Source organism: Lepidochelys kempii, chromosome 7 (assembly GCF_965140285.1).
Source record: "Lepidochelys kempii isolate rLepKem1 chromosome 7, rLepKem1.hap1, whole genome shotgun sequence".
In the NCBI taxonomy this organism is placed as follows: domain Eukaryota; kingdom Metazoa; phylum Chordata; order Testudines; family Cheloniidae; genus Lepidochelys; species Lepidochelys kempii.
Genome location: NC_136386.1, coordinates 125,445,615 through 125,467,860, shown reverse-complemented (window position 1 = coordinate 125,467,860; position 22,246 = coordinate 125,445,615). Strand labels below are relative to the sequence as shown.

General features: G+C 57.9%; 1 protein-coding gene across 1 annotated transcript in view; it reads left to right on the top strand.

Annotated features, from left to right (window-relative positions):
- The first annotated feature begins 6,602 nt into the window (after nucleotides 1-6,602).
- The window catches only part of HPSE2 (heparanase 2 (inactive)), a 272,331-nt gene continuing 256,687 nt past the window's right edge, over nucleotides 6,603-22,246 (top strand). Inside the window, exons 1-2 of the mRNA XM_073354666.1 lie at nucleotides 6,603-9,609; nucleotides 11,288-11,445. Coding sequence (XP_073210767.1) covers nucleotides 9,350-9,609; nucleotides 11,288-11,445 — 418 coding nt within the window. The 5' untranslated portion in view covers nucleotides 6,603-9,349. The remainder of the gene's footprint in view (nucleotides 9,610-11,287; nucleotides 11,446-22,246) is intronic.

The following is a 22,246-nucleotide window of genomic DNA, read 5'->3' as shown; positions in this document are numbered from 1 at the left end:
GTACATGGTCTAACACAGAGCTTGTAGGTGCAAAGAACAGGACCCCTCATCTGGGTCCATTTTGGGGGGCCGTGAGCCAGACAACCACGTCTGCCCTTCACTCCATGTCTCCAGCCAGCCCCAAACTGAAACTCCTTCCAGCCCCTCCTCCTCTGGGCTTTGTTCCTTTCCCAGGGCCAGGAGGTCACCTGATTCCTTTGTTCTCCAACCCTTTAGCTCTCACCCTGCAGGGGGGGAGGGCCCAGGCCATCAGTGGCCAGGAAACAGGGTGTCGGCCATTCTCTGTGTCCAGACCCCTGCACACACCTGCCTTCTAGGGCTCTGCAGTGATCATACACCCTTACCTCACCACCTAGAGACTTAAGAACTGCCTAGGGGAAACTGAGGCACCCCTACACTATTCAGAGGAACCATTAAGCACAGTCCCACTTCCTCACACTAGGGTAATAGGTTCTTTGAGAAATGCAGTGAAAATTAATCTCCCTGCTACAGGGAAATTTCGGGAGAGCAAAAGAGCCTCTGGAGATGAGGCAATGAGAGTGAAAGCTGCCAGCTGGGGAATTGGGCCTGTCCTCGCTGTGCTAGCTGCCCTGGTAGAGAGAAGCTATGGGCTCTTGTTTCCCAACCCATGGGGACAATGTTGAGGTGATGATACTTAGAAAAGCTATTGTCTGGTCAAGAACATCTCCTTCAAGCTGCTTCCTTTGTTCCCTCTTGACTTTGGTGAACTACTTGCTGCAGGATCAGGTTCTGCTCAGAGAGATTTCTTTCAGTACACACTGCTGCAATTAATTTTCGCTTGGTTTCACTAAGGAACCCAGTGAAATCCTGGGCTGTGTGTGATCTGAGAGATCCTGTATCCTCTGGAGCCACGTCCCCAGCCCTGTTTCCCCTGGACTCCCCCGGCCTGGCTTTTATAGAACTGAGACAAGAAATAAGAAGAGACACATTTTGCAGTATTCTCTGTTTATCTTAAACTAGCCAAATGGCTTCATCAACATGTTTGAAACAGTATCTGAAGCAGAGCCGGGACATGAGAGCAGCTTTATCAAAAGGGAGGCTGCGCTGCTCTCCAGACTCCGGTGGGGCCGGAGACTCTAACGGTTATTTTATACTGTGCAGCGTTCTCTGACATCATCTGCTTTGTGTAAACCTCATCGCCCCACAAACCAAAGCTGTGCTGACTGTCCCTGGGCTGACAAGCCCCAAAGGCTGCAGTATCTGAGTTTGCTATTATCTACCATTCGTGAACAGACCACAGTTGTGGGGCTGGGCAATGGGCCCCACGTTGCTCTTGGATTGCCCTGGACTATTAGAGACAAAGGGACAGGAGCCTGCTTAACTGACTTGCAGCTAGTGTGTGACTAAGGACTGTGTGCATGAGTGAAGCCAGCAATTCACTGCAGAGTATTCTCATCCAGAGAGAATAAGATCAAAAATATTATAGCAATGAAAAGAAAAGACTGTTAGGGCCTGATCCAAAGCCCACTGAAGTCAATGAAATGATTCCCATTGACTTCAGTGGGCTTTGGATCAGGCTCTTGTTTGGCATGAAATGTGCATTGGTGTCTCCATGTTTCACCCTTGTCAGGACAGGTACGATTCATGGCCACTCTGGGGACATTTGCTTTTGGAGCAGTTTATTAAACATCTTCTGACAGTGGGCTAGGGGCTCTGAGGGTGACTGTCATGGCCAGATCATTCACACTAGCTAATATTTAAAGTTTGATTTATAGGAATAATTTCCATGTATTGTTATGTTGAAAGCGTTTGAAGGGAAACCACCAGGGAGTTTGGGCCCAGAAGTGAAGTTCTGTGCATTTTTCAAACTTTGCAAACTGAATATTAATGGAAATATGTTCGTGCAGTTTTTAAATGTCAATGAACTGTGTGTATGTTTTGAATGAGGCTTCCCTGTGTAGAGTGTTTGTTCCAATTAACTCAGCATATGAACCAAAAGTAAAATTTACTAGAAACCCAAGTGAATTTGACTAATCTCCCTTTTTGAACAGGGGGAGTGAAATGCAAAATGAAATTGAGGATGGAACACCCCTTCAGTTGCAGCCTTCTCTGTAATACAGGTAAGGATCTGGTTTTAAATGTGGAAAATTTAACTCCAGTTTCTTTTAGGGGGAATAACAAATGCTGAACTAGGAGATCAGATGAACTAGAGCAGCCCCCTGGCTGAGTGAATGCATTCTGCCAGCGCTGAGGAGGCTGAATCAATTAAGGTCCAAAGTGATTTGATTTCCTATCCAGCCGGCCACAAACACAACTCCTTCCATTTATCAGAAAGTAAACACAAAGCACTGCCTAAACAAACCTGGAGACTAAATGGAAACTATATTGGTGGGCCCAAGGGACAGCAGCCTGGGCTGAACACATGGTTCCCAAACCACCCCTGCCAGAACTAACAGCCTCCTTGCTCCTGATGCCTAGTAATGCAGGGAGTGTGAGGCCCTGCGGTCTGGGGAACTGCTTGTACCCCGTTGAAAAGCACAAAGAGGCACCTAGGCCCAGATCCTGCTGGCCCCAATGGGGCTTGCACTGGGAACAGGGGTCTTCAGAGGCAGTTGCAAGACCTGATCCTATGAGCCTAATAGGCTGTTGCTAAAGCAAAATTTTAAAAATTCCCTCTGGCCCTGGTGGAGCTTTCTGCCTTTGATTCCCTTGCCTCTCCTGAGCCCCCTCGCTTCCTTGCACAGCACCTCATTAAACTAACAATAGCTGCTTGTTTGGGATTTTTAAAAAGAATCTCATGTGCAAACGGTCCAAGTCTCAGGCTGATCTGGATGAAATCCCAGCCGTACTGAGGGCAATAGACTGCTAGAAACACCTGCGTGCACACCCAACTCAGGACCCCTCTGATGGGTAGATATTTAGTAAGAGTAAAAGGGGTGGTGGCTCAGCTCCTGGCCCCAGCTCACCTGTCTGCTCTGCAGTGCCCGGGGGAGAGAGAGGCCAGGTCCGCAGGGCCCCCAGAGCACCACACAGCACAGCTGCTTCCTCAGGGCCTGCTCCTTGTTCCACCTGTGGCCTGTTGTTCCCAGTGGGTTTTGCTCTGTGCTGACCCTTGCGGGAGGCCTGGCTCAGGAGATCTGTCTGTCCATCCACGTGTTTCCTGGGAGTGGTTCTGCGCCGGAGCTGCAAGGGTGTCTCCCTGTGTCGCTGGAAGCTCGGCCAGGGCCACGCACTGCGGTTTGGCCCCTCTGCCGGGAACCCTCCCCGCAGCTCCCCAGGATCAGCTCTGTGGCTCCCACCCTGCCCCCGCTGAAGTCAATGGGAGTCTCGCAGTTGACTTCCACGAAGCCAGGATTTCTCCCCGTGTCTACCAGTGCCTGCGCGCCCGAAGGTTATTTCCGGAGCGGCCGGGCGAAGGCAGCCGCCGGCGCTTTGTCTGGGTGCGCTGGGCAGGCTCCGCGGCCAGGAGGCCGCTGTCTGGCTACAGGCCTGGCTGGATTCTCAGGGCAGGCCGGGCTATCCTCCCTCCCAGGGCCGAGCGGGGATCCCTCCTGCCCTGGGGCGCGCCGGACAGGGGGCTCCAGCCGGGCCCTGTGGGTCGCCTCTCCTAGCACAAACAAGTCAGTGTCTAGACTCCTCCTCGGGGCCTGTTTCTCGGCGCCCCCCTCCCGCTCTTCTGCTGCCCACACCAGCAACGGTGCAAAGAGCCAGGGCTGAAGGCAGCGGTGCGCTCACGGTGGAGGTGCCAGGAGCCCCGGGGCTGGGACTGCCTGGAAAGCCCCTGACCGGTTCGCCCCGAGCCCGCCACGTCCCGCTGCGCAAGGGCCCGCGGCTGCAGGCAGCTGCAGCGCCTGGAGCTTCGCTGTTAGGGGCGGCCCCGAGCCGGGAAGCTGAGCCGGGCGCCAGGCAGGGATGTGCGGGTTGGGGCCCGCCGCGCCCTGCCCTGCCCTGCCGAGCGGATCCGGGCCGGGGTGAAGCGATCTCTCCGCCGCGGAGTCAGGCCTTACCCCGTTATGCGGCGCTAGGTCAGGGCTCGAACTCGGCACTGGACATTGCGCTGGGCTGAAGCGAAGGGCCGAGCCGTGGGGACCCGGGCGGCGCCGCCGGTGCCCGCGTCAGCCTTTGGGCTCCGGGGCCATGGGAGTCCACTCGGCATTTCGCCCTCATCCCATCCCCGGGTTGCCTTGGGAGGCAGGGAGGGCGGGGGCCGGCCTGTGCAGCGGGCCCCGGGGCTCCCACTGAGGCAGTGATGGGGGCTTGTCCGGGCGGCTCGGGTTCAATAGAAGCCGGGAGGGGCTGGAAGCCCCTGGGGTCTCGGAGCTGTGGCGCAGAGCGGGGTGAGCCGAGCGGCCCCGGGGGACGCGGGTGCCTTAGGGCCGGGGTGGCTCCGGTGGCTGACAGGGAGGTGGCCCATGCGCTCCCCGGGCTAGGGCGCGGCGCTGTCGGAGCAGCCAGTGCCATCGTCCCTGCTCTGGCGGGATCCAGGGGGAGACACCCCTTGCAGCGCGGTTCTTGCCCCCGCCCCCGAGAGAGTGGGAGCCGTTCATGGTGCTGGGTGGGGCTACCAGCCCCGGGCCCGCTCGGCTGAGGAGCCCTGTGCTGTCCCGCCGGGAGCTGGGGCACCGATTTCCCGGCCGGCTCCGGCCGAGAGCGCTGCAATGGCGGAGAGTTCCGCCGGCCCATCCCCAGGAGATAGGCGCTGGGGTCCGGGTCCTGTCCCCACCGAGGCCTCAGTGGGAGGCGGGTCAGTTCCCCTTGTTAGCGCTCAGGTTGCCGCTTTGATTTCTGAGGCGCGTGGGTCACCCCAGCTCCCCTGGCTCAGGCTGCTCCCCGCCCCTGCGGCGCTGCGGGCCCTGGGACCCGGCCGGGCTGGTGGTGTCGGGGCTGGCGTTTGGCGCTCGACGGGCCGGCCGGTCCTCCTTCAGGCGGCGGGCGTCTCCTTTTTCCGCAGCCCGGCCGGGGCCATGGCCGGAGGAGAACGCGTTCAGTGCGGCAGGGTGAAATCCTGGCCCCGCTGCGGTTAACGGGCTGGTTACCCCACGGGGGCTTGTGCGGGGACCGTCTGTGCCCTGTCCCTCCCCAGGAAGGGTGGGGCACCCCGGGACAGGGTCACCTTGCCCATTCCTGCTCTAGCGGGGACCGTCTGGGATTTATTCCCCTGCTGGAGGGGTCTGAGCTCACCAGGCAGCGCTTCCTGGGCTGCTCGCAGGGCTGTGCCCCGCTCCCTTCCTTGGGCTGGCACCAGCAGGGGGGCAGGCTGCCCACACCCCCTGGGAAGCGCAAGCCAGTGTCCTAGGCAGCAGTTTTTGCGCTGCTGACAGATCTGGGGAGAGCTGGGGGGGGGGATTACACTCTGCCCTTGCTCTGATCCCCCCCCCCCCCGGGAGTAACAGCACCGGGAACCCCCGGGAGCCCTTGGAGTAGTAGCATGGGGGATCCCCGGGAGTAACAGCACCAGGGGACCCCCCAGAAGTGGGTGCAGTGACTTGGAGGCCATAAACAAGGACCTGGGCTGGAGCACCCTGGCCAAGCCTGCGACTGGTGCTTGAGCAGGGCACTAAGTGGCTCTCCCGCAGGTCTCTCCTGGTTCCTGCTTGGGGGCAGCGGGAGGTGCCCCGGCAGACAGTTGTCCCTCTTGCGGGTGTGCCCTGGTCCCTGGAGGAAGGCAGGTCCTGCAGTGTGCCGGGGTGGCACAGTGGTGAGGTTTGGGACCTTGGGTCCTGCAGCAGGGAGCCCAGGGCCTTGGGCCCAGGGGCACTTCCAGTGGGGCAGAGAAATAGAGGGCTCCTGGCCCATCTCCCGCCCAGAGCCTGGGGCGATCCAGGTGGAACAGGATGGCAGCTGCTTCCCTGTGCAGTGATGACCCGGCTCCCTGCAGCTCCAGGCCCTGACCCGTGCCAGGCTGGCCCGTGCTACGGACGGGCAGGGCTGCGCTGAGGAGCAGTGGCCGGCAGGTGGCGCTGCGGACCCTGCTCTGCACCCACACTTCAGGCTCGGGCGAGCCCCGGGAGAGCCTGCGGACGGTGAGCCGGGGAAGCGGTGCCGGCCGGCCTGGGACTGCCCCGCCCCGGGCGCCTGGTGGGAGCCGGGCTCTGGGCCGGGGGGCCAGATGCACAGTCCACTGCGCACCAGGGGCAGGCAGGGCTGCCTGGAGCCCCCTCGGGTCTGCGGGCAGTGCAGGTTTGGAGGCCTCGTCCGTGCCCATGCACCCCGGGGGGCTCTGCACCGACCCCTCGGGCTGGGGAGGCGCCCTGCTCGTGCCGCGGTGACCCCCCCTTGGGGCAGCATGTGCTCAGGGCGGGGACCCTTTTCACAGACCAGCGGCGTCTGCGAGCAGCGTTCTGGGAGGAGTCCCAGGGGTCAGGCCTGGAGCCGCCAGCCTGGGTGCGAAGCCCGGCCCCGGGCGCTGGTGTAAGGAGTGGGGCTCGGCCCCAGCAGGCAGGGAAGGCGGCGCGCCCTCCAGGGGCTGCTCGGGCCGTCCCCGGGGCTCTCCCCCTCGCCCGGCGCTGCTCCAGCGCAGCAACAGGGCTGGATCGGCCCCGGTGCTCCGCAGCTCTTGGTGCTGCGCGCAGGGCCCCGGCTGGGTGGGGAGGGGAGGGGGACCGTCCTTTGCCCCGAAGGTGGGAGGAGGGGCGGCGGCCGCCAATCTGTGTGAGCCTGGGAACGCGAGCATCCTGCCAGACCCCTCGGACGGCAGCCGTTCTCCCGGCCCCCTCCGCACCGGCGGGAGCGCGGCCCCGTGCGGCCTGTGGGGAGCGAGTCGGACGCCTGGAGGGTGTCCATGCAGAGGGGTGTATGTACCATCCCTTTCCGCTGCCCTGGGCAGCCAGGCCACCCGTGGGGCACGGAGCAGTTATCGCCGGGCAGGGCGGGGCAGGCCAGGGTCTTTGTCCGGCGCACTGAACTGGGCGCTGGGTGATGCAGTGTCTGATCCCCGGCCTTAGGCTCTAACCTGCTCAGATTGCAAGTGCTTTGAGCCCCCCGGACCGCCTGTTCCCGAGTCCGGTGAGAAGCGCCCGTAGCTCTCCGGGGCCGTCTGCGGGGCTCTGGGTGTTACCGCAAGACAGAGGCAGTGCCCGTCTGCCTGCGGAGAGCTCCCTCGCCTTTTGCATTTGGCGCCTCCCTCCGCACCGGTACAAGGAGGCAGCTGGCGCGGCCAACAAGTCCTGGCTTGCTCAAAACGAATAATCGGTAGTTTAAAGAGTGGCAGTGGGCCGTGCCCCATAACTTCCTGTGGCCCAGCGCAGAGAGAGGCTCAGAAAGTGACAGTACAACAGGGAACCAATTCCCAGCTCTGCTGAGCTCAGACAGCTTCTAGCTGCCCTCCTTCCTTCCCACAAAAACAAAACAACCCCACACAATTAAACCACACAGCCCTAACAAGGCGAACAAAAACCTACCCCTAAGCCAAACCGATAGTGCTAGCTACCTGTAAAATCCTAGAGGAGACAAGGCAGGGATAGGTTTTACCTTGCTATAGCTAGCCAAAGTGTGTGTGTGTGTAGGTGACCTCCACTAACTACACTGAGGTTTGAAACTACCCAATCCTCCTCTCCACCAGGATTGTAGGGGAAATAACACTATCCCCATGTAAAAACACACCTTTCTGACAGTGGAGACTAGCCTCCATGAAATCCACTATGGACTTGTGTCAGGAGACAGAGTGTCGGCCATTTATATACCCTGGCCCTTTGCTCTGCAACTATTACACCCCCTTATCCCACCCCCTAGAGACTTAAGAAATGCACAGGGGAAACTGAGGCACCCCTACAGTATTCAGAGGAAACATTAAGAACAGTCCTGCTTTGTCACAACTTGCCTATAGCTGATCAGTTTTACAGGGAAGGCATGAGGCCTTGTCCAGACAACAGAGTTGATTCTATTCTATTCTCAGCTCCAGTTAGCTAACAAGGACTCCTTCTTCCTGTATGTCTCTGTTGTGTACAACCAGGGAGGGTTTTTTTCACTGAAGAGAGCGAACATTTCTCATGACCAGCGATTGCAAGATTGGGGCATATTTCCAAAACATGAGGCTGCCAGAAGCAAATCAAAAGGGCTCCTTCCGAATATGGGAGATGGTGGGCCAGGCAATCCCCCCTGCAGTGGGGACTCAGGAGTGTTTCAGCTAGGCCTGTTTTTCATCTCCAGCCTTTCTTTGCTAAATTTGCCATGCGGTAACTTCTTCATCGCTTGGGGTCTTTCCACCCTCACTGCCACTGGGCAAGTCTTCCTAAAAAGCTATCTTTTAGCTTAACCATGAAAGATTGGGCTTCCTGCAGGAATGGTGGGTGAAATTCTTTGGCCTGTGTTATGTAGGAGGACAGACTAGTTGATCTCAGTGGTTAGAATCTATGAATCTGAGAATCCCAGCGAGTTAATAATTCCAAATGAATAAAGAGATTAATTCAGCCTTGTTTCCAGCTCTGCGAGTCCTGGAGACCCCCTGCAATTTATTCATCAGTTGAAATTATTAATTTTCAGTGTGTGTCTGATCCCCTTATTATACTCAGTATTTATTGATTGCCTTGTGTTGATTTGTTGTGATCGACCGGGCAGTGTTTGTTTCTGTTCCTTGGCCGAATAGTTGAGCCTGCATCTCTGGTATGAATACTTGTGAGCATGCAAAGACGCTCTGGGTGTGCGTGCGGCCATAATACAGATAATAAGACCAGGGCACAAGACTTTTGACATGCACTTTCCACAAATACTTGTACCAGTAAAGTTCTGTGGCTCAGACTGAATGCACAAGGTAGTAAGGATGGCGGAAGCAAATTCGTTTGAAAGTTGGGAGGGAATATTGGCTGACGAGCGAGCGCAGCACTCACCCAGCACGGAGAGGGCTCCTTTCACCTTTCTGGCGCAGAGCAATGCGAACATCAGCACACATCACACTGAGTCCCCTGCCCAAAGATCCTGCAAATGCATTCGGAACGTGTGTGCAAGGCTTGTAGCAAGCACGCAGCCCTGCTTGCTGCGACGGGGTCACTGGACCCCGCTCTCCTGTGTCTCTCTCAGCGAACATTTTACCTTAAGTTCTTGTCCAGCAAATGCAAATTAAATAAAAACAACTCGAACTCGCCACGGTTACATTTGGCCTCGTGAATAGATTCCTGAGCTCTGAACTGAGAGGGTTAAACCAGGAGACTTCCCTTACCTTGAAAAAGTTAAAAATGTCTGCAGTCTACATCTCTTAAAGGGGCGGTGCTGGTTAACAAGGAGTCTTGGCACCGGCTGCTGGAAAGGCTGGACAGGGGCGTGAGTTCCCCTCCACCAGCACCAAAACATTGCAAAAAAAGGCAGCGAGCCCCACACTTTAGATAAGAACAATTAGCCACCAGCGAGTCCCCGCGGAAAGAGAGGTTTAATTAGAGGGGTGCCCCTGCTCAGCATGCCCTATCCCAGCTCCTGCCCGCCGGGGCTCCTCGCCCTCCTGGCCCCTTGGCTGGCTCTGCTGGCGCACCTCTCCCTTTCCTCCCAGGCAGGGGACAGGAGAACGTTCCCCGCAGAGAAACCTTCAGGTGTGAAGGGAAGGACTCTCATTCTTCTCGATGTGAACACCAAGAGCCCTGTCAGGGTAACCAGTGAGAACTTCCTCTCCCTGCAGTTGGACCCCTCCATCATCCATGATGGCTGGCTCGATTTCTTAAGGTAAGGCGGGCGCTCCCTGGGCACCCCTCGCGTACCCGCTCCCCACTCGCACAGTCCCCGAGAGAAGCCAGGCGAATGGTCCAGAGCCCTGGGCCGGCTCTGCGCGGCGGCCAGCGCTCGTTGTGGCCGAGGAGCAAAGCCGCGGTTCCCATTAAGATGCACATGTTTGCAATGGAGGAGGCATTTCAGAAACTTATCAGTTATGACTGAAAAAATGTCCGGCTTCCCTCTCCGCAGCAATTAGCCTCCGCAGAAAGCACCAGGCGGTGCCGAGCCAGCAGCCGCAGCCAGGGAGCCGAGAGGGGACGGCCCACAGAGCCGCCGGTTGTTCCTGCCGGGCGGGGAACTGGGTTTGGGTTCAGGCTGCAGGGCTGGCTCGCCCGCCCGCCGGCTGCTCAGCGAGTTGCGAGCAGGCAGCTCCTGGGACCGAGGGCAAAGCCCTCCCTCCGATGTAACTGCCCGCGGTTCGCCCAGACAATGTGGAATTGCAGCGGCCTGGAGGAGGCAGCCCCGCCCGGGGAGCGCCCCCTCCCTTCCCGGGGGCCGTCAGGCCGGAGGTCTGCGGGGGAGCGGGGTGTCTCTGCCGCGGGCCCAGCTCCCATCGCGCCGAGGCTCCGCTCAGTTCCAGTTCCCGCTGACGCGAAGGGGTAGCAAGGCGAACAAACGGCGGGACACGCGCCTGGGAAAGCGGGGTTGGGCGCTTGGCTCCGGCGCGCAGCCCCGCCAGCGGGACCCCGGCCCGGGGCGCAGGCTACCCGTGTCCGCCCCTGGATTCGCCTTTTGCTCCGTGGCGCGCCCGGGCGGCGTCCCAGGGACTGGCAGCGGCGGAGAGGCGAAGCGCGGAGACAAGGTTTGGTTCGAAAGCCCCAAGCCGGGCCCAGGGGAGGGTCCGCGGGCCGGGCCGGCTGAACGGCGCGGGGCGCGCACCGACCGAGGGACCGGGCAGCCTGTGCGCTAGCAAAGCTGCAGCGCCTCCGAGAACTGGCAGCCACAATTGGGCAGGCTCGCTAGGGTCGGGCCCGCCGGGGTCCTGGGGAGGGACCAGCTGGCCATTTCCCGGGGAAGCGGGTGGGTGTCCCCATCTTTGCCGAGGCGGGCTTCGGTTGCCCGGCTGAGGCGAGCAGGGCCGGGCGCAGTGGGAGAGATGTAGTGGGTCTGCCCACCGCTCCGCTCCTGGGCTGGTTTCCGGCCCGAGAGGGATCCTCAGGTGGGTTTGCAGCCGCGCCGGGGCCGCTGGAAGGTCTTTAAAAGCCCGAATGAGACGCGAGCTGCTCGCCTGGGCTCGGTGCAGTGTCCCGGCGGGAGTTCTCTCCCTTCGGGAGTCCCCGGGCCTGCGCGGGCTTCTGGGGGATCAGAGCAGCCCGAGGCTAACCCCTGCAGAAGTTCCTGGCCAGGAATATGCCTCGGGCCCGATCCTGCCCCCGGGTTACCCCCACCCCCGCGTTATCCCGGAGCAGCCCAGGCTCCAGCGGGGGCTGCGGCCAGCGCCGGGCAGGGACCGGCTCGGCCTTGTATCCTGCGGAAGAGGAAACGGGGCTGGTGGGATCCTCCAAACGGGGGTGGGGGCTGCTCCGCAGGTGGTGTTTGGGTCTGGGGCGCCCCGAGCCAGCCCGCCCCCCTCCCCCAGTGCGCCCGGCGCTGCTGCTCCCCCCTCAGCGCCTCACTCTCTCCTTCCCAGCTCCAGGCGCCTGGTGACCCTGGCCCGGGGCCTGGCTCCCGCCTTCCTGCGCTTCGCGGGGAAAAGAACCGATTTCCTGCAGTTCCAGAACCTGAAGAACCCGGCCAAGAGCCGCGGGGGGCCCGGCCCGGACTACTACCTCAAGAACTACGAGGACGGTGAGCTGGGGAGGGCGCGGCGGGTCCCTGCAGCACCGAGGGCGGCGTGCGCCGGAGGCACGGGCGGCGAGACACGCCCGGCGTGGCCGGGGCTGTGGGCTGTGCGCGGGACCCCCGGCTGCTGGGGCAGCGGGCCCGGAGGCAGGAAGCGGGGTGTCGGTGTGGGGCCGGGTGGGCTGCACCGGGCGGCGGGAGGGAATGGGCGCAGCGGGCCGACCAGGTCCGTGTGTCTGGCAGGCAGCTCTGCGGCGGGTGAGTCGCTGCAGGTCTCCAGGCCCTGGGCCACAGGGCGGCCAGCGGCCCCCGGGGCGCCCTTGGTACGGGGACGGGTGTCAAAGCCTGGTTCCTGCTGCTTGGCCGCCGACGCCCGGATGAGTTCGGGGAGGGACCGGTGTGGGGTGCTGCGGGCCGAAGGCTGGGCCGGGCAGGAGAATGGACCCCTGGCCCTTGGTTTTGGTCGGTGCTTTACCTCTCCTTATTTCTGCTGTGATGGGGTCGGAGGGAGGCCAGGTGTGTGTGGTTCTCGGGGTGTGCTGAGGGTACAGTGGTGGTGAGGGGGGAGGGGTGCGTGGTTCTCGGGGTGTGTAGTTGTGGGGGGGGAGGGGTGCGTGGTTCTCGGGGTGTGTAGTGGTGAGGGGGGAGGGGTGCGTGGTTCTCGGGGTGTGTAGTGGTGGTGAGGGGGGAGGGGTGCGTGGTTCTCGGGGTGTGTAGTGGTGGTGAGGGGGGAGGGGTGCGTGGTTCTCGGGGTGTGTAGTGGTGGTGAGGGGGGAGGGGTGCGTGGTTCTCGGGGTGTGTAGTGGTGGTGAGGGGGGAGGGGTGCGTGGTTCTCGGGGTGTGTAGTTGTGGGGGGGAGGGGTGCGTGGTTCTCGGGGTGTGTAGTTGTGGGGGGGGAGGGGTGCGTGGTTCTCGGGGTGTGTAGTGGTGGTGAGGGGGGAGGGGTGCGTGGTTCTCGGGGTGTGTAGTTGTGGGGGGGAGGGGTGCGTGGTTCTCGGGGTGTGTAGTGGTGGTGAGGGGGGAGGGGTGCGTGGTTCTCGGGGTGTGTAGTGGTGGTGAGGGGGGAGGGGTGCGTGGTTCTCGGGGTGTGTAGTTGTGGGGGGGAGGGGTGCGTGGTTCTCGGGGTGTGTAGTGGTGGTGAGGGGGGAGGGGTGCGTGGTTCTCGGGGTGTGTAGTTGTGGGGGGGGAGGGGTGCGTGGTTCTCGGGGTGTGTAGTTGTGGGGGGGAGGGGTGCGTGGTTCTGGGCGGTGTGTAGGGAGATGGAGGTCCCGGACGATACTTTCTGGATGCCGGGTAAAAAAACCCGCTGCCCGGTAGGAAGCCTGTTTCCATCTCCCCGAGTAACGCTCGCACACACGCGCCCTTCGGAGGGGCCTGCTTCGGCCTCACTTCCCTTGGCTTGTGAACCAGCTCGCTGCCCCGGGCGCCGACTGCCCCCGCTTCACTCGGGGCTGGGTGGGTCTCGCCGCCCCGGCAGCCCTTATGCTCCTCTCAGGGCCCCGAGCCCGCAGGTTCAATGCCGAGGCGTCCCCGGGCTTGTCCGCTGGGCCCGGAGCCCCCTGCGGCCTGGCGCCCATCGGGGTGGTGTCGGGGCGCAGCTTTCAGCCGCCTTGTCCGCCTGGCCCAGCCGAAGCTGCTGGCGCTGGGGTGTCTGCTGAGCAGGGCTCGGGCGGCGAGCAGGCTCGGAGCTCGGCAGAGGCAGCCGAAAGAGCCCCCGGCAGGGCAGGGCCGGAGCGCCGGGCGGTGCCAACCTCCCTTGCGGGGCTCCTGCTGCCCCCACGGGGGTCCATCCGGCGGCTGGGAAGGGTCCTGGGCTCCCAGCGCTTCGCTCTGTCCCCGCCGATTGCCCGCGGAGCGGCCGGAGGATGCGGTGCCCTCCCCGCGCAGCCCGGAGCCCAGAGGGGCAGATTCAGCCCTGAGCATCCTTCCCCGGCGCCCTTCGGCAGCCCCGGCCTTGCGTTCGCTCTTCTCCGGCTCCCCGCACCCGAGGTGGGGGCTGTTCCCGGCACGGCGGGCCCGGTTCGGCTTCCCGCACCCGAGGTGGGGGCTGTTCCCGGCACGGCGGGCCCGGTTCGGCTCCCCGCACCCGAGGTGGGGGCTGTTCCCGGCACGGCGGGCCCGGTTCGGCTCCCCGCACCCGAGGTGGGGGCTGTTCCCGGCACGGCGGGCCCGGTTCGGCTCCCCGCACCCGAGGTGGGGGCTGTTCCCGGCACCGGGGGCCCGGTCCGGCTTCCCGCACCCCGAGGTGGGGCCTGTTCCCGGCACGGCGGGCCCGGTTCGGCTTCCCGCACCCGAGGTGGGGCCTGTTCCCGGCACCGGGGGCCCGGTCCGGCTCCCCGCACCCCGAGGTGGGGCCTGTTCCCGGCACCGGGGGCCCGGTCCGGCTCCCCGCACCCCGAGGTGGGGGCTGTTCCCGGCACCGGGGGCCCGGTCCGGCTCCCCGCACCCCGAGGTGGGGGCTGTTCCCGGCACCGGGGGCCCGGTCCGGCTCCCCGCACCCCGAGGTGGGGCCTGTTCCCGGCACCGGGGGCCCGGTCCGGCTCCCCGCACCCCGAGGTGGGGCCTGTTCCCGGCACCGGGGGCCCGGTCCGGCTCCCCGCACCCGAGGTGGGGGCTGTTCCCGGCACCGGGGGCCCGGTTCGGCTCCCCGCCCCCCGAGGTGGGGCCTGTTCCCGGCACCGGGGGCCCGGTTCGGCTCCCCGCCCCCCGAGGTGGGGCCTGTTCCCGGCACCGGGGGCCCGGTTCGGCTCCCCGCCCCCCGAGGTGGGGCCTGTTCCCGGCACCGGGGGCCCGGTTCGGCTCCCCGCCCCCCGAGGTGGGGCCTGTTCCCGGCACCGGGGGCCCGGTTCGGCTCCCCGCCCCCCGAGGTGGGGCCTGTTCCCGGCACCGGGGGCCCGGTTCGGCTCCCCGCACCCGAGGTGGGGGCTGTTCCCGGCACCGGGGGCCCGGTTCGGCTCCCCGCACCCGAGGTGGGGGCTGTTCCCGGCACCGGGGGCCCGGTTCGGCTCCCCGCACCCGAGGTGGGGGCTGTTCCCGGCACCGGGGGCCCGGTTCGGCTCCCCGCACCCGAGGTGGGGGCTGTTCCCGGCACCGGGGGCCCGGTTCGGCTCCCCGCACCCGAGGTGGGGGCTGTTCCCGGCACCGGGGGCCCGGTTCGGCTCCCCGCACCCCAGGTGGGGGCTGTTCCCGGCACCGGGGGCCCGGTTCGGCTCCCCGCACCCCAGGTGGGGGCTGTTCCCGGCACGGCGGGGCCCGGCTCGGGCTCTGGTCCCGTCAGGCTCACACCTGTCCAGTGGTGTCTCGGCGCCGCGGCTTCTTGGCCGGTGCTCCTTGCAGGCCGAACCCGAACTGCCCTGGGCCCCCTGCGGTGCTCGCACCGGCTGCCGGGCCGCCGCAGCCCCTGGCCCGGCGCCGCTTTCCGCGCTGTCCGGGCCGGGGTCGCTTTGCATGCAGCGAGGGCGAGTCTCATCTTCTGGTGGTTAGAGAGCTGGTCAAAACCCGCCATGAGCAAGGGGGCAAATCTCTCCGTCCAGGTCCCTTCGCCTGTTCCTGGCTGCGGCGTGCCAGCCGTGGAGCCCGCTGGAACCATTCTCGTTTTGTTTTGTTTTTTCACCAAAGAAAGCAGAAAAAAATCCCACTTCGATTTGCTGCTGAGTCTCCCGGCCTCCGTTTCTCAGCCCTCTCTGCCTTTTCCTTCCCACGTTTCTAACGTTTCTGGCCTCTTCGCCTCATTTCTCTACCCGCGCGGGCGTTCACACGCCTCCCAATTTCACATCCTCTGCTAGCGCAAGGAGCCTGCTGTTTACTCCACTTCCAGATAATTAATGAAAATGTTAAATGAGACCAGTCTTAACACTGCTCGGCACCTTCGCCAGCCCCATCCGTTGCTGTTCATTGTTTCCTTTTGTTTAGGGCTGCATGTTTCAGTCCGCTTGAGAGTGTTCCAGCCTATTGGAATTTAATTCTGTTTACTGACATTTTTTTAAGTTATTGGACCAGATTTATCGCTGGTTTATCTCCATTTTTTCTAGCAGTTATGCCAGAGAAGGATTTAGTGCTGTACTACAATTAAGATACTAATTAAGCTTTACTACAATTTATTTATTAAATTGACTTCATTTATTTATTACACTGACTACAGTTTGTAATACAGCCCTAACAAGCAATTACATTGGTCTGACATGATTTGACTGCCATAAAGGCAGGCTGCTTACTGGCCTTGGTTCAGTTATTCTTCAGATTTTCACATATTTCCCCCACCCCATCCCCATGACATTTTCCATTATTTAACTGGTCTGAAGCTAGCACTGAGAGGTGATTGTAGGGTTACTTTTGTTTCCTTTTTTAAAAGGTAGGATGTTTGCCTTCTCATAAATAATCTTCGGTGTTTTGGGATGTTTCCTGTGTGTCCCATAGGTTCAAATCTTACCTGTGTTTTGGGCCAGATCTTGCAGCCCTTCCTCATGTGAGAAACCCTAATAATGCCAATGAAATCACTAACTCCAAAAAGAGTGGCAAGCTGAAGTTTTATTAATAATTGCTGTTTTTAAAAGGTTTTAAAATTTTTCAATTGTCCACATTTATTTACTTTTCCTCATTAAAAACAGATAATAAAAAGCATTTCAGTACCTTAAAATTAAAAATTGCAAATTGCAGCACTTTGCTTTTGTATTAGTGGTTCTGGCTTTTTTTTTAGAATTTTTTTCTCCCTTGAAATATTTTTATAAGCATTTTTCCTTCCCTTTGGACAGCATTAATTCAGGCAAAGAAACTTCAGGAAACTGTCAGTGGCAAAGCTCTGTCCTGCATTATTTAAATAAGAAAGGGGAATGTAATGAATACAAATAGGAAAAAAGTAACAATATTTGTGTCTGTTTTTTAAAATATACCTTTTCTAGCTGTGACTTAAAAGAGCCATTAGCTGAAGATTTACCATAAGTAATTATTTAGGAAACCAATTAATTTAGAAAGACAGATCCCAGTGGTAGATCAGTAGAAAAGACAATAATTTGCAGAGGGCTAGTCAAACGGTGAAGTATTGAATGGAAAAAGCAGACATATTTGCCAGTCTGTCTGTTCCACCCCCCCCCCCCATGCCTGATCTGATCTGCACTCAGATCAACACTCTTGAATTCTGCTACATACAGGGAGGTGGGTCATTCTGGGTCTTTCTTTCATCTCTGGGTTTCACTAGTTAAAGCAGCCCTGATCTTGGGCTAACCTAACAAATCTCAAGGGAAGAGTTTTGTCTTTATCTCAGTCTGTGGAGATGCAGACTGGAGAAACTAACTGCACGGCATAAACCGTGGATTCATACAACCATGGGTTCATACAAAACATTTGTAGAAATAAGTGTCGCTGCTTTAGCCCAAAGGTCAATATTTCAACAACTTGCGGCAGAAAACTTCCACTTATTAAATGTCTTCACTAGGGGTTTTCATGACGGAATGACTGAAGGCTTTTGTTTCTTCAGTTTTCCTCATGGCAATAAAGTTGAAATGTAGCAGCCCTTCAAAATGAAGTTTCTCATAGAAGTTGTAACCACAGGTCTTAACTTTTCATCACTTAAATGTGGAACAGAACCATTGCGAATGTGGGTGAGGGAAGGAGGGGACACATGTGGTGTATATCAGAGATCAGTGTAAATCAGAAAGGTGTGCTAAGGGGGATTTCCTGCCTAGAAGCAAAACTTTCTTATTTGTTCCTAAGATCTCTGTGCAAACTTCATAACCAGAAGCTAGTAACTGTCATTGTATTAGAGAGGGTCTTTTTGTGTGGAGGTTGCATTGAGAGCTTCACTAAGAATCCAGTTCTCTGAAATGAAATCCTGCTGCCACCGGAGAGCTCTGCCCTAGCTCACCGAGTCCTAGTAGCCGTGTTATCTTTCCAGAGCATGACTAGGCCACTCTTATCATTCATGCATGAACTATTTGCATTGTAGTAGCACCTAGAGCTGCACTCAGAATCAGGACCCCCTTGTGCTAGGTGCTGAAGAAACACTTCAAGAAGAGCTGTCCTGTACCCTGAAGAGCTGACAGTCTACATAAGCGACATAGACAAAGGGTGCAAGTCTGGGAGGCAGCATGTGAGCAGATTGATCAGAGAGGGCACTGGTTACCTCTTTTTTTCGAAGTTATCTGTGTTTTTCCATTTTCTCTGTATGTGCTTTTGTGGGTTTTAAAATGTATTATTGGTCCGGGGTGGGGTGAAGCGAAAAGGGCAGAGAGGATGAGTTAATAGGAACAAGGTATTAGGAAAGAGGGACTTGCGATGCTGCAGCTGTTAAGGTCATGTCAGCCTCTTTGCTTTAAGCCCCTTGTGACAGGGATGTCCCAAGAGAAGAGCCAGGACCTGCCCTTGGGACTCAGCTAGGCTGAGGCTGCCTGGTGTTCTTGGTATTGTGGTGACTGCTGGCTCAGCTGCTGCGCTACCCTCTCTTCTGCAGAGGGGACACGTGGCCATGCCTGGAACATATCAAACAGGGTTTCAGTTAAATGCCTAGAGGGTCATTTCAGGGCTTGGGGTTCTTGGATCCTGGCTGAATCCAAGAGGAAATGGAGAGAGTTCCTCCCACAGGGGGTCTGAGTGTAAATGGGACAAGATGTTTATGAGGGTTTTTGCCCATGGACACAGGGTTAAATTCATTCTGCATTAATTTAGATGGCGAGCTCCTAGAGGCAGGGACTGTCTTTCTGCACTGGATTTGTACAGCGCCTAGCACGATGGTGCCCCATCCTGCTTGGGGCTCTAGGCACTACTCTAATAGAAGGGATAAATAGTGACATCACCACCATTGGGTTGGTCATTCTCTCCCAGGGCCACCTGACAGGGATCTAGGAGTGTCTCTGTGTCTGTCCTGTGTTTTATCACACTCACAGGTATTCTAGGCAACTCACAGAAAACTAGATGGGATCCTGCCCCAAGCAGCCTGCAATGAAAGTGAGGAAATAACATTCCAGAGGTGGGGGAGTGGCTCATTCAGCCTGTCTGGGCCTTGTGGGTTCAGAGCTTTGTGTTTTGCTTTAATTAAGGGCAGACACACTCCTGTTTGTAGCCAGTGCTGAAGAAGAGTTCATAGGAGTAACTTGAAGGAGGTGAGGGTGGAGACTTCACAGGTAGATTTTGGATGATTGTTCCTGGTAGCCAGGACAGCAAGGCAGATGAAAAGGTAGCCAGGGAGGGGACTAGATTAATGCAGGGACTTTTGGGGTTGCAGCCTAGGGCCTTGGATTTTGAAGGCCCCCCAAACACATATATGGTTTGTTGCATGGCTCTTCAGTTGACTTGGTGGGGTGGGGTGGGGGACAGCTGCTCTGCCATGCCACCTGAGAGGAGCTGCCAATCAGAGCTGCGCGGGGAGCTCTGCCTGTTCTCACAGGAAGCGGGTGGGGGGCGGGGAGAAAGAGCTCTGCAGCTCCCCCTCTCTGTAGCACCCTCCCTGGGAAGGAGGAGGGAGTGAAGAGCTCCAGGAGCTGCCTCCCTACCTGAAGGATCTGGGGGGGCCCTGCTGCAGTTGCCCTCGGCCTGGGAGGATGGGTGGTGAAGGAAGGTGAGCCGGGGGGCACAGCTGATGGGGGGTAGGGATCTGGGCAGATGTGGGGGCTGAGGAGGCAGAACTGGTGGGGGCTGGGCAGCTGCACTCCATTTGCCCTCTGTTTACCATCATGCCATTTATTTAATTTAGAGAATTTCCATTTAAACCCCTTGGAGTTAGACAGTGTTGACACATTTCCACTCATAGTGCTACACATTTAATCAGGCACTTCATCCGATGTTTATGCCACATAAGGGGATCAGTAATTGATGTGCTTTCATCAGCTAGTCTGATTGCTCACTGCACGGTACTTCTCTGGAAAACAAAACAAAACAAAACAAAACAAAAAGACAGGGTGAGTGTCAAAATTTCCAGCGTTAAGAAAGAGAAATGAGATGTCTGTTCATTTCTTTGAATTTAACTTCTAATTTTAATTTAATACTTTTAAGACTTAATATTAATAATGTTCTGTTTTAATAGCATTTCAGTGTATTTGTTTAATTATTTATTTGCAAGATTTCATTGGAATATTGTCTATCAGCACACTTAATGTTGGATTTTAAGATTCAGAAATATGGTCTGGCACACCACACTTGAAAGTTTGCCACCCCAGGCTGCTGGAGAGAACAAACAGCTGCAGAACCCTTTAGCCCTAGAGAGAGCCCTTTGGCCCACCAAGATTTGGACATTGCCTTGTCCATCCCACCAGAAAATGTCATTGAATGCCACTGCTATAGGTAATTAAAGCCATAGTGTTACTGTTTTCATTACTACCAGTTATATGCTGAAATTAAAAATAAAAAAACAAAACTAACTGCCTTTCAGCTTTAGAGCTGGTGCATCACAATTAAGAACCAAACTGTAATAACCAAGGTAATTTTAACAGCATCGTGTTTGACATCACTATGGGTGGTAGTTAAACAGTAAAGAGAAGGATCTGAATAGGCACAGAGGTCCCCCAAGAACTAGAATAGCCCTGGCCCTTGTCAAACTTAATTTGGGCCCAGAGGAACTGGCCCCAGTCCTTGTTGGAGTAGTGTGGGGCTTAGGCAGAAGAAGCAGGGTGTTCAGGTCAGGTACTGTAGACCTCAGTCCTTGTATGTTTCTTTTCTCTCATGCCTGGAAAGTGGTCACCTGAGGGACTTGCTTCTAGACCCCCCTTTACGGTGTGGTTAGGGACAAGCAGACTGAACACACTGGCTTGGCCAGTCCAGCCAGTAAGGGGTGGATTACTGAATGGAGTCCCTGCAGGATTACATATGGGAAGCTGTCACCGATCCAGCTACACCCCCAGCTTTGGAACAGACTCTTGGAGGAACTTCTTTCATGTCCTGGCCCACAAGGGGTCTCACTCTTCCTTCAGGTAGGCCACCCAGCCTTGTCGCTTCCTGAGACTCAACCTCTGGGGCTCCAGCACTCCTGGTTCACACCATGAGCTCTCTTCACTGAGTCCCGCAGAGACCTGTACATTCTTCAGGAACTACTAATGCACCTCACCCAGCCTTTAGTGGGCCACTCAAGCAGCATCTTCAGAACGGTCAGGTTTATTGGTCAGCTGGAGGACAGCATAGGAAGTCCTTTGGGAGCTGAAGGTTACAGCATAATCTATTCTGGTTAGCCCAGAGCCCAGCCAAGCTGGAGTGAACTCTCTCTCAGACTTTGTTCCTTAATCAGTTCCCAGGTGAGAGAGCTCCCAGGCTTCTTCCAGAGCTCACACTTATCCCCTCACACCTTCCAGTGCTTGTTTTTGAGCTACAGTCTGCTCGACTTCCCTACTGAGAGTGTCAATCCATGAATCACTTGCATTGTCTCTGGGGGACCCCTTGCTGATCTGAGCCAGTTCCTTAATCACTGTTCATTCCACCTAGACAGGGAGGGTGATGCACAGACCGATGCCTCTTACATTACCACAGGTTGCTCCGTGGTGTGAATATTCCACCCCCGCCAGCGACATAAGTTGCCATAAGCGCTGGTGTGCACAGCACTAGGTCAGCGGGAGAGCTTCTCCCGCGGCCATCGCTCCTGCTGCTTGTGAAGGTGGTTTTACAATGCCAGCAGGCGAGCTCCCTCCCCTCTTCTCTACAGGTGCTGCCACTGCGGCGCTGTACGTGTAGACGTGGCCTCAGCCTGCAAATTCGTGTATTTTCCTCCCACTGGCTCGCCATGCCAAATGCAGGGGGGACCAAGGCACACAGAAGCATTGAAATGTTAGGGCAGATCCCCACTTTGTCGCAGAACCATCACAGCTCAGGATTCAGTCTTAGCAGCATGACACCGGAACAATGCACTTTGCACTCTGGTTTCTTCTCCAGGCACCTGCACGTTCACTGTCCTTTCAGCGCGTCTCTCAGCGTTAGCACTGCAACTAAATCCCCACTGTGCATCCCTGCATCGGTCTCCGCTGGGGTGACCAGACAGCAACTGTGAAAAATCGGGACGGGGGTGGGGGGGGTAATAGGAGCCTATATAAGAAAATGACCCAAAAATCAGGACTGCCCCTATAAAATTGGGACATCTGGTCACCCTAGTCTCTGCTGCTGCTGTTGTGACTCAGACTGTTCCTGTTAGGAATCAATGAACAGTCCCCTCTACCCATAGCTAACTTTGAGGGGAGCGCTTCCCCTGTGGGATTCTTGGCTGCACCTTGGGAGTTTGCTCGGCCCTGAAACGTGGCTGCAGGCTCTTAGCCTGGGGAGCATTATTTGTTTTTAAACCTGAGAAAAGCGATTGCACAGTTTCAGAGTTAATGGACCAGGGACGGTTGTCTGTTGAGGCTAATGTAACTGGAAAACAGCCCTTAAAATGTACATAGAGCCCATTACATTTTATGGTGGACGAATCCGGGCTTATTTATAAAACAGTGAAGGAAAGGAGCCTGAGTGGTGAAGGAGGCGATTAACAGAAAGGCACTCTCACCTGCCCCTCTCACCTCCTCATTCCTTGGGGTGGATCCAGGCCAACTTGCTGCCATCCTGTCATTGTTCAGTTTTTAGAAGTTAGCTTTTGTGCCCCTGAAACACCCTGAATTGACAGGCCTGGTGCCTGGAGCCCTCTCCCCATAGAACAGGGGCACTCCATCCAGGGCCATTGGAACCTTTGCCCATTGCTCCATCAGGGCAGTTCTGCCAGGTGCTAGAAGGACTCACCCATAGAAGCGAGAGGGAAGTTCAGGCCTGATGCTCATCCTGTTTTCAACACCTCTGCTGAAAATGCCAAAGGTAGTGGTGAATTTTCTGACATGGACATTTTGCTGGGAATTGAGGCCACCAGCTT